The following is a 12,159-nucleotide window of genomic DNA, read 5'->3' as shown; positions in this document are numbered from 1 at the left end:
TTCTTTGAAATATCAGAATTCAAATCAGGCAGCAAGAGCCACCTCTGTGTTATTCAATACCCGACATAGCACTAATCGTCAGAGCCTGCGGTGTGGAGATTGTGACATACGCAGATGATACTCAACTACTGTTCTCCTTTGGTCTCAATTCTGGGAAGGTGACAAGTGAATTTGCAAACTGCATGATGTAAGTTGCTGTTTGGATGAGTACCAACTGTCTCCAATACAGCTCCGCCTGGATCTCTGTCTAAGGTCTATTATCCATTCAGCTGTTTTAAAGGTGCTTTTGTTCTGGATTAGACTTTGGACCAGTAACACCCAGATTCCTGTAAAGGAGGCAGTGTAGGAATTATTAACGCTCCAAAGACAAACAGGGCGGCTGGTCTGGTTTAAAAAGGTAAGGCAATGGTTCTTCAAATTGGGGTTGGGGGATTACCCGCAGTCTACTACTAAATAGAATGGGTTCCCAGCTTAAAAAAAAAAAAGAGTATTGGGATTTTATTGATTGATCTTGCATCGAAGTTAGGACACTTAGCACTTTAACAACCCGTTTTTTAGACATTAAAAGTTGCTTTAAGTTTCATCCCTATATGGATGATGTTGAACCCCCCCAAGTCACGTGCACTTTACATACAGTTTAGAACTTGGATTCGCCCACTGAATACTATAAAAAGCAGTTGGCAGAATGCAACTGTAACTTCACTGTGCCCCTTGTGTAGCACTAGCCCTGAAACACTAGAGCACTTTATATTCCTATGCCCATTTTATGCCAATATGAGGAAACCTTGGATTATCCAGACTTGCCGGGTGCGGTCTTTCTCACGCCCCACAGATGCCTTACGTGTTTTTAGATCAGACAAGTCAAGGTGGCTTGTTTTTACACTATCAAAATATTTGCTCTCCCACAGAGGTCTAAATCTGAAATAAGTCCTTGATGTAAGAGTTTGGGTATTACTGGGGACGTAATTACCAAGGACTCATTGAAGGACTGTAATACCAATTGATGATTGCGATTTAACCTGATAGCACTGGTGCTTTTTCTATTTTTATTACATTTTAATGTTTGAGAATTTTAAAAGTACCTATCAAGTTTTTCATTTCATCTTCTATTTACAATAATGTAAAGGAGTATAAAGTCAATGTTTACTTTTTAATTTATTCTCCATGTTCTAATCTGAAATATGCATGCCAAGGAGTATGAAGTTGATTTTTACTTTTTAACTTTTTCTCTGTTTTAATACGAAATTTTTATGTACTGTTATATATTTCTATGTATATGATCATGCTATTGAACAAATAAATTCATTCAACAACTGTCTCCAATTAAACAGAGACGAGATCGAGATCATGCTATTTGGCAAAGCGACTGAAATATGGCCAGCCGACTAGTGGCCCATACAACTCGACGAAAATATTCTTGTGAGGCTGGAGCAATCTCTTTTCTTGAAAGATCAAATTAGCTCCACCTGCAGCATATGTTTCGCTATCATCAGGCTTTAAAAAAAAAAGCTGTTGTGGCTTCAAGACACCACTAGGAAGACTCTTGTCCGAGCTCTCATCACGAGTTGCCTGGACAATGGGAATGCCCTGTTGACCTCAGTAAAGGACACTCTGCTGTCTAAACTGCAGGTGGCCCAGAACACTGCCGCGTGGCTAATCTGTAAACTTCCTTCTCGCTCGTGTTCCTCTCGGATCCTTAGAAAGCATCATTGGCTGCCTACTAGGAAGGGTGACATCTTTAAAGTTTTTTGTTTGGCACACAAAGCTCTCTTTAAGTCTTAGACAGCTTATAGGTCTTCTCGACTAAATCTTTAACTTCCCTCAAGATATCTGAGATCGTCGGACAAGGCACTTTTGGTGATCCCACGTATCCGTACTTCAAGATATGGGGGCAGATCTTTTTCCTACACAGCCCCCCCATCATTGGAATGAACTTCCTCTTAGCCTTTGCTCTTGCACAGATTTACCCTCCTTTGAGAAGGGGCTTAAGACTTGGCTGTTTTAAACTCCCTCCTTTTCTCTTCTCGTGCAGTGCAGCGCAGAGATACTCCTTCAGGAGTGAGTTGTGCGTGATATCAAATGACCAAATAAATAAGGCAGGGGCCAATTTACTGCTTCACGTGTCTATGTAGGGGGCATTTCAACATGAAGTGGACACGGGCCTCACTTGTAAGGTCATAGCCCATGTACCCAACGGATAACGTTGGGTCCCATTGTCAAACTGTGATTTACTTGATGCTATTGGCTCTTGTGTCGCAAAATATATCTCCCTTCTTTGGAGTTCTGAGCCGAGATTTATGGATTACTTTGGTTGCCCGGAGAAAATAATGGTGCTCTTGGAAGTCTTTATATATTTCGGACCTTCTCCTATTTACAGTCTCAAAGGGAGGTAACGTTTTTGCAAGTTGCTCATCACTCTTTTTTAGAAACAAACTTCAAAAAGGGAGTTTGGAGCAGACTTTGTTATTAGCCCTTATCAGAAACCATTTTAGTTAGCCCAGATAATACTTTGTGTAAAAGTTGCTTTTAATTTCCTGTAGTAACTGTCTGTCTTTCCTATGTTTGCACTGTCAATTAAGTATTTCTGTGCCCGTAAGTCGATGCATTTTTATGTCCTACTTCTATGTTTGTTGACTGTCCCAGTGTTTGGTTTACAAAATCTGGTAACCCTACTTGTAACGCTTTCCTCGGTCTTTCAGAACAAGGTAGCTGAATCGATCGGGAGACCTCACGATACCGCTTTTTAAGTGTGGTACCTCGCGCTCACCACTACAAGCTGGTGGTCAATGCCCAAGTCAGCGTTTAGAACCCTTCTAAACATGACCCCTTATGAGTACAGGGCCTGGGTATTGGGGTGGGCGGTGGGGGGAATAACGCCTTGCCTTTTCCTGATGGTTCTGCCTGATTATCTAGCATTGCTGATGGCATGGGCTGCTGCTGGACTAGTACCGGGCGCACCATACAACACAGGATGCAGGTCCCAGATGGACTGGCAGCTGGCTTGGTAGATGACACCACGGTCAGGTCCTACAGTATTTGGATTTGAATCCTGATGAGTGCCGAAGAAGTTACAGCAGTCTCTCAGCGGTCAAACTTGACAGAAACCGTTTGGATCGAAGCAGAAAGGCTTAATAAACTTTAGGTTCAACTTAGCTGTAAGAGACGGCCATGTCTGCCATGGAGTCCATCTTTCCAAAGAGGCAGTCAGCCAGAGGGCAACCCTGAAATAATGGAGTCTTGAGGAAGAAGACTGATGATGCAGTCTGGGTCAACACAGAAGACTCTTCTGGGAATTCCTGCCATCCACAATCTGCTGTGGTAAGGCACCCTCACACGCCCAACAAGATAAGGCAACCTCTCATGCCAAACAAGATGAGGCAACCTCTCATGCCCAACAAGATGAGGCAACCTCTCATGCCAAACAAGATGAGGCAAACTCATGCCCAAGAAGATACTTTTTTTGCTGGTCAACTACTGCAGATGTATAGGCAGGAGTAGGTACCCATCACCGCCTGAGCTTTCTGTGTCTCGCATACATCAAAGGGTAGCACGATTGTGGCCATGCACTGGGGAAGGCCTCTTGCATCTGCTCTTGCACCGTCTTGGCAACCCTCTCTCTCAGCTATCTCTTTTAATGGGCTAGAGTGAATGCTAGTCTCTCAGAAGCCCTTTTTAGATTTGCAGCCAAAATTGGGCATAAGCCCATTAGAGAGCTCTTGACCCCATATGAAAGTAAATGTATACCCAGTGTAACTATAGGGCGTCTTTGTTGGGCTCGACAAGGTGCCCCCCCCTTACAGACACAGGACACTCTTCTTATGTAGATTACTTGCAGTGCCCTGTTCAACCTCCTCTTACATAGGCCACAATAAACTGGCGGACCCTTATTTTGAGGATGCATTGCAGATAAGTTCCTTCACCCTCTGCCATAATATATGGAGCAAAGTTGGCACTAAATTCACGAGAGAAGTGACAGCAGACTGCCTAATCCTGAAGTACAGAGCGAGGATTCCATGGCTGGCCTACGTTCATAGTCTTTTAAAGAAAGTGGATGGGAACATGAGTGTTGAGGGCCCTGCTAGCGTGTTGCAATACGGTAAGAAAGATCTGAAAACTATCCTCTTGGGGAAAAGGATGGCCTATAGGGAATCTAGAAAGTGCCTTAAACCTACAGCATCAACGTATCTCTCAAGTCCTGTGCAACAAAGTGTTCGGAGTTATCTTATTCTAGTATCGAGCATCCAACACACATTTTATCTTACTAGATTGCAAACTGACACTTTGCGGCTGCCTATCCCAAAATGGGATTTTGCTTCCAAAAGATACCTAAATGCCCATGTGATGGCAAGTCAAACCAGTCCACATTGCATTGTATTATTTTCTGTAATTTTTACAGGGATCTGAGGAAACAAATATTGCAATCAATTATTTTTACACTAAAGATTTATTTATTACAAAGACGTTTTTAACTTCATCCGTAATCTTGATAATGTGGTTTTATGTCATAGAGTATCTGTTCATCAGATTTTCAAACAATCTGTTCTGACCGACTATTATTACAGGTTTTTACAATTTCCCATTTCTATTATTTTTTATTCAAGATCCAAAGCGTATTGAAGATGAGTAATGAGGACTTTAGACCTGTATCGTCATAGCAGGGTCCTTTTGACGGATGGGGATAATGCAAGTTAAATAACCTCCATCTATTTGATATTACATGACAATGACTTTTCTTCTTCTGGCTACCGACCATTACTTTTAGATTTACGCTTGTTCATCTAAACTGTGAATGTTTTGTGACCAATATGTATGAATTGTATCTTTCCATTTTAAATCTGTGAATGTTCTAGGACTTATTCGTATGGATTTTGTCTGTGTCTCGTTTAATGGATATTTTTTCATCAGAATAAAGATTTGTTTGACTTTGAACATGAGATAATATAAGCTACCCAATAATAAGTATGTAAAAGAATGAAAAATAGGAAACATTCGAAGGGGGCCAGGGTTCCACCTAGGAAGCTGCTGAAGACACAAAAACAGGGTCAATGCACACTGATGGAGGAGGCCCACAGGTGTGTTGATGGACCACCAGATGGTCTATTCTGAGTGCATACCTGTCTATGTACTCAAAATAGGCCAGATGGGAAATCCATCACGTTTTGGTAGATGTCCCGTCGTGCCAAACTTTAAATATCCCACTTAGTTTTCAACCAGAAAATCATCTGATAACAAAATAGGATTTTGCAAATAAATTTTAATTGCCTACAAAAATACTTACACCAATTAATTGAAAGTCAAAATGTGCAATTCACTACCTAGTCGTTAAATCAAAAAGTATAGGTCTCTCAGAACGAAGTATGATCAGATGTCATTTTGCTTTGTTAGCACGCGGCCTTTATGATACGCTTTCACGTAATATCAATGTACACGAAAACAGCTCATCTAAATCCAATAATGGCCTTTAGTGATTGCCATGGGTCTTTTGTCAGATGATGTTCCACTGTGGTGACTGCTTTCTCCCCGCAGACATGTAGCAGCTTTCTTCCTTAATAATTTCTACTTATTCGGACAGCATTAGTTTCACATCTCGCTGTCCTCCTTTTCCAAGAAATCAGTCAATGTCCCCTGGTCCACAGGAATCGACAAGTACTCCACTCCATCTGCACCCTGCGGAAAATGAAAAAACATAAGCCAATGCGCACAACTACTAAAAATAATTAGGGCAATATTCATTTACAAGGGCAAATATAGCCAGACGATCTCCTTTGGCTCAAACCAGTACTGTGAGGCACACTTGTAAGTGATACTTGGCAAACAGAGGCTACAGATTACTTGCACTTTTGTCAAGTTGCTGTTCACATCTTTTTTCTTCTTCAGTGGTTTGCTTTTTTTTTTTTTTAGCTTGTATGGGTTTATGGATTGTTACAAAGGAGGATCTAACATGCAATTCATTCGACCTACCCTAAAATGGATACTTCACCACGAACAGCTAGGTTAGGTTCCCTCAGCATGAGAAGTCAATCCCAATGCAAATATATTTATTGAAGATGTCTTCTTTAACAACTTTACAATTTACATTATTATAAAAAGAATACATACATGTTGTAATACCTCAGTATCAAAATACGTGTTTTTTCAGTACAGCAATTTCCTCAAAACGAGAAATCCCTTTGACAGTACAAAAATCTAACACACGCTGTTGATTCTTGACACTGAAACCTCAGAACCGCTTGAGTTGTCGGCTACTCGTTTCCTAGGGCACCATTAGTACCAAGGGCATCATTAGTATAATAGTTATCAGCAGTACCCAAGAATATAACCTGCAGTTATCACAAGCTTGTGGAAATGCCGTACTGGACACATCTTTTGCACTTTCCGCATAACAAGCCTATGTGGTGGGCCTTGGAGCCTTTTGCAGATTAGTCATGCATTCCAGAGGGAGCTTTAGATTAGCAAACTCTAGGACGTGGGTTTCAGATCATTAGGTTGAGCCGTTTGTGGTCTGGGTGGCTGATTGGGCCTTAACTGTGTGAGAAGGTATGGCCTGATCAGCAGCTTTTCGTGGTGTTGATGAACATTTCCAGGAGCATAGAGTGCCAGGGCTGCCTGGTGCAAGTAACAGCCACCAGGATCAACATCAGTGACACCTGTCGCATTTTCCACACCACGTACAAGAGGAGTGGAAGAAGAGGAAAAGCATAGGTAAAGATCCCTGATCAGTTCATCAATAGTTTATTGCCCGGGGACTGTCGGTGTGGGTACCTGGAGGCGAATCTTGGGCATTGTGTGTTTTTGGGGGTGGAAGAAATACACCAATGTTGGGAATCCCTGTGTAGGACTTGCAGGTGGAGTTTCTACATGTGAATGCGTTAATGCGCCCTGCTGAGCAGGTATGCAATGTCAACCCCACAGAAGATGTTCCACTAGGCGTTGTAAGTTATGATGAATCGCTCAATTTCAGATCCCCTTTGCTAAGCTGACAGCTGGGGCGATTGCGTTGGTTTCTGCAAGTAATACATTGCAGCGATGTCTGTCTTGATGAGAACTACCTTTTCTCGAACAAGGCTTTGAGGGCTAACTGTAGGGCCAGTAGTTCTAGCAAACTGACGTGGCAGCACTTTAGTCGAGTGGCTCACACCCTCTGCACAGGCACAGAGATGCGCATCCCAACCTGTGAGGGAGGCATTAATGGTAACTGTCACCTGTGAAATCGGGACTGAGAATGGCCGCCCTGCAGCAAGTTGTTGCTGTTCCACAAATGCAGAGAGCAGTGAGTGCTGGTCTTCTTCAACACTAGATCTTCCCTGTGAGCATCCACCCATGAGTATGCTCCGCAAGGACCTTTTGTAGGGGGGGCATATGGAGGCTGTCGTGGGGAGTACGTTGGAGATTCATGAGGCCATCATGCCTAGTAGCTGCATCACGGTTCTGATCTTGAGCTGACTATAGGGCTAAAAAAAGGAGATAGCAGCTGCTGCAATGCCAACATTCAACATTATATGTAGGTTGAGGTAGGTTTTCTCTGAAATGCGTTCAACACAGATCCCAGGAAGGACTGGATCTATTGGGGAAGGAGATAGGACTTGGTGGCATTTATCGAGAATTGCGTGATGTGAAGCAGGGAAATTGCTGCTCTAGTGTGCTGTAGGCATTGCTGCCTGCCGCCACTCTTAATCAGCCAATCGTCGAGGCAGGGGAAGATCTGAGGGCCCTATCCGTCGCAGATGGGCGCCACCACTGCTAGGCACTTTATGAACATACTTGGAGCCGTGGTGCCCCCCAAAAAGTACTTTGAATTGGTTTACCATACAGCAAAGGTATTGGTGACCTAGCACCTTCCTAGGGTGGATGAGTATCTGGAAGTTGGTGTCCTTGAGGTTAAGCACAGTCGTGTAATAGCCTGGTCAGAGCTGATGGATGGTGTCCTGCAGGGTTGTCATATGGAAATATTCTGACAGGATGTATTTCTTTAGAGGACTCAGATCCTGGATGGGTATGAGGGAGGTGACCTTTTTGGGAATGAGGAAGTAGAGAGAGTAGATGCCTTTTGCCTAATGGGTTGGAGGCACTCTATAATGCCCCTTTCTGGAGGAGCACTTGTACCTCTTCCTTGAGAAGGCATAGATGGTCTCTGCTGAGGAAGTGCCTGCTGAGGGGAACGTTGGGTAGGGTTGTCTGGGGAATGTTGGGAAGGGTTGTCAAAAGTTCTAGACAGTAGCCACGGTGAACCACCACTAAAACTCACTTGTTTGATGTGATTACTTCCCAGTGAGAGATGCAATCTTGTGATCTCTGTCCAACAGGTGACGTGCGATCGGTGGGAGAGAGGGGGGTTGTGGAGTGAGTCACTGCTTAGTGGTGGAAGTTCCTTTACTGGAGTCAACACTACACTTCCCCGTGTTTACCATATCTGCACCTCTGGTGTAACTTCTGCTGGCCTACCGGTAGAAGGTGTGCTTCTGTCTCTGATAAGACTATGACTAGTCTGGTGATGAAGCTTGGCTCCTACCCTAGGCTGCTGTTTATGAAAGGGACGTCTTGTAGTTGGAGTTTGCAGAGCACCATAGACTTGGCAATCTTGCTCTCCTTTTTAATTTTTTCAAGCATCTCATCAATCTGGGGACAAAAGAGATGTTCTCTGTCAAACGGGAGAAGTTGAGGAGCTGCTGCTGGACTTTTGTTTAACCTGGAGATCCGAAGCCAGGTGTGTTATCTGAGGAGGATGTTGGTGTTAATGCCCCTGGTGGCTGTGTCCACAGCATTGGGAATGCAACTAATATCAACTTTCAAGAATCTTGAATTGGACGCCTTCTCCTCCTCACTTTTTCATTACTCGTCTGGAAGGTGTATGATGAGTTCCCGCACATCCTTCTACTGTGATAATTGCAGAGGAGTCTGACAGAATTGGCTATGCGCCAGTGAGTAGTTGTCCCAGCCCCTACCCTCTTGCCAGCAGTATTAAGTCTTTTGCCCACTATAAAAAATTGGGAGAGTAAGTAACTACCTCAAGTAATAATCACAGTCCTTGTCAGAGTGAACCACTAAAGTCACTAAATTAACCTGCGCTCAACTCATTGGTAGCTATGGCACAGATCAGACAGGTTTAACTAAGATCGCAATGTGTAAAGTATTTATCCAGTACTATTTGTTCAGTACTAAAACAGTAATAAAGTCAAAATGCAAAACACTAAAAACCCCAAAATGAATTTGGAAATTGGAGTAAAATTTAATAGGGAAAATAACTCCAATATGACAACAATCCAATAAGAGGAACTAGAGATATGAATTCTTGAACTTTTAAGTAGAAATACCATCAAGAAGCACAAAGTGCCAATTACAGTCAATGGTCACGGTAGAACAGGACCGAGGCGCAATTTCACTGCGATTGTGATAGAGCGCAAGACTGATACACTAGCCAGGTTCGCACTGGTCAAATATTTTACCACTAGGCTTTAGTTCTCCAAGTCCCAATCCACTACAGGAGTACACTTCTAAGGAGGCACTTGGACACTCACAGGAATGCAGGCAAAGGCCAACATGAGGACCCAGTTCAGGTCCAGCTGCCACTGGTAAGCTTGGCAGTTGCAGGAAAAGGCTCTTGTAGCTTATTGGGTGGTCAGCCTTATGACTCTTTGATTCCATTTCTTTGTCCTGAGTACAAGAATAGGTCCAGTCTTTTAGGCTCTTCTCAGGTCTTAGACAGCTGGTCCAATTCTCTTCTGATCTTCCACAGGTCCAGGGGTGTTCTAAAAAGGGTGCCTAGAGATGCCACATTTATGTCTGGTATGGGCTTGTGGGTGAAAATGACCCCCGAGTTAAGGTTCCCAGGGCTAACCCTATCCACTTTGGGCATTTTCAAGATGGCTCAATTCTTCGGCCACAATAAACTCATGCTCTGAAAAGTGTGGGTGTGCGCGTTTCCCTCTTTTCAAACGCACCCCAAATGTCATATGAAAACCCCCAGCAGACCTGTCAAGCAGGGCTTTACACTCCAGGAGGATCCAACACTGATGTCAACAAGAGGCCCACTATGATGGAATCTGGTCTGGCTGGGGTAGGTGTAGGGGGGGAGCGGAGGCTGGGGAGGAAACAATAGAAGAGTGAAGGCCTGGGTTTTAGCTAAATCTGCCTGTGGCAGGGCAGGCCTCTTTGAAGGTAATCAAGTTCTTCGGTGCAGCCCACAGGCCATCCTCTTAAGGGCACACCAACACCTCCCCACACCCAAGGTCAGTAGTTCCTAAACTGAGCACCACAGCACCACTGTGCACCGACAAAGCCAGCCAGGGTCACCATGGTCGCATTTGCTGAGCAGTGTCCATGATGAATTACACAGACCTCTGGAGTGCAGGCTGAGTGTACCGCGTCTGATACCTGTTATGTAGTGCACTTTCTGCCTCTTAGCGACACACCGTCGGGCAGGAGGTGTAAAAGCAGGCAATCTTCCTTTCCATTATGCCTCAGCAACTTTCCCTGACTTTTTCACCACAAGAGGCAGTGCTGTCTGTTACGAGGTGCTGTGGCCCCTCTACTGAAGTCAAGGTAAGAACATATCTACAATGTTTGCACTATATTGGCGCACTCCTGGTGGTTACATTTCTGGCACGCTATATTAGTGGCTGTACAGGCGGAGTCTGTTTGTGGCTTAACGCAACTGCTAGGAACGCCGCTAAGTGTTTATTACACTGTTGTTGGCTGCACTGCATATCTCTGATCCTTTGAGGCAAAGCAGAGCAAAAGCAACTGCTGGGATACACGCAGTGCTGAGGGGGAGGTTTGTTTTTGAATTCTCTATGGCAGCTGTGGCGCCATAATTCCTATAAATTACCAGTGACAATAATAAACAAGCATTAAAAATGCAATAGGCCTCGCCTTTCATTAAGTTAAAGCCATTTGCTTTGCTATACAATACCAGTAGAAAAGCAAATGGCTTTAACTTAATCAAAAGCGAGACTTGTTGCATTTTCAATGCTTGTTATTGTTAGGCAACTAGTACGTGGACAGATTTACGTAAAATGTTATTTTCAGAGGAGAAAAACATAAGCTGTAGGCTTATATTAGTTTACACAATTTTTATTTTTATTAAATGTGGCTGAAATTGTTTTTTTCCTTATGTGGGGGTTTCCATTTTCTTTTAGTTTGTATATTTCCATTCCATGTAAACAATATATGTTCAATAAAATATAACTTCCTTCCACAAATAGGTTATTCTGCTTCATCAGAGCTGGCCTTTAGGTAAAGGCATAGCTGCTCGTGCTGCTCTCTCGTATAAACCTTGAAAGCATGTTTTGTTTACGATTTTTTTTTATTAAAAGCACCAAATATGTACCTTGGTTTGTAAAAAAGTAGCGCGAACTTGCTGCCACCAGTGTTGAAATTAAGTGTTGTGGTAGAACTGATCTGCCGGCCTCACTAGGAGTGGGGATTGTTGCTACTTTATTAAACGTACCCACATGATGATACGTGTTTGTGTAAAGGCAGACCCCCTTTGAGTTGAATGAACACATTCTGCAGGTCTGCTGCTCGAACGCCAGGAACCGGCTCGGAGGGAAGAAAGTGTCTACTATCTGGGCTCTAATTGTTTGCTGCAGTTCTGAAGCCTTTCTAGAGTTGGTTGTGATCGGGATGGAAAAGAGTCTTCTAAGTACACCCCACCCGTTGTTTGGCTTCAGCAGTTAGCAGCCTAGTGCTCTGACCCCAACACTCCAGCCGGTTTGGTGTATTGCTTCAACAACTGCCTGTGTAAAAAGGCTTATCTGTTTTGTTTGTAACCTACTTGTGAAGGGACACGGCAAAAATAAGGTGGAATTGTCACAAGCTGCTTTGCCTTTGCGATTGAACAACGTGTTATGAGCAGAGCTGCCCGCTGTGTTTTTGGATTATTTCTCATGAAATGCAGCATGCTGGCAGAAAATAAAGATTAGGTATGGAAAATGTTCACAAGGAACTTATTCAAAATAATCCATTTACAATATGGAGTAGAGATATACTCCCAACTGATTTAATCAAAAAACGAAAAATATTATTTTGACAAAGGATTATTTCACTTTGCCAAAGAAAACAATTACTTAGTTAGCCTGGAGAGCTTATTTACTTCAGCCGAAGTAAAAACAATTTATTACACAATTCAAAATTGTATCACAAACATATTATATTTTTCAG

At 43.2% G+C, this 12,159-nt stretch overlaps 1 protein-coding gene across 1 annotated transcript in view; it reads right to left on the bottom strand.

Moving 5' to 3' along the window:
* Positions 1 to 5,234: 5,234 nt before the first annotated feature.
* The window catches only part of ORC2 (origin recognition complex subunit 2), a 286,663-nt gene continuing 279,738 nt past the window's right edge, over positions 5,235 to 12,159 (bottom strand). Inside the window, exon 17 of the mRNA XM_085649029.1 lies at positions 5,235 to 5,667. Within this exon, the coding sequence (XP_085505155.1) occupies positions 5,581 to 5,667 (87 nt within the window). The 3' untranslated portion in view covers positions 5,235 to 5,580. The remainder of the gene's footprint in view (positions 5,668 to 12,159) is intronic.

This window comes from Triturus cristatus, chromosome 3_2, assembly GCF_964204655.1.
Source record: "Triturus cristatus chromosome 3_2, aTriCri1.1, whole genome shotgun sequence".
In the NCBI taxonomy this organism is placed as follows: Eukaryota; Metazoa; Chordata; class Amphibia; order Caudata; family Salamandridae; genus Triturus; species Triturus cristatus.
This window is presented reverse-complemented; position numbering and strand designations above follow the sequence as displayed.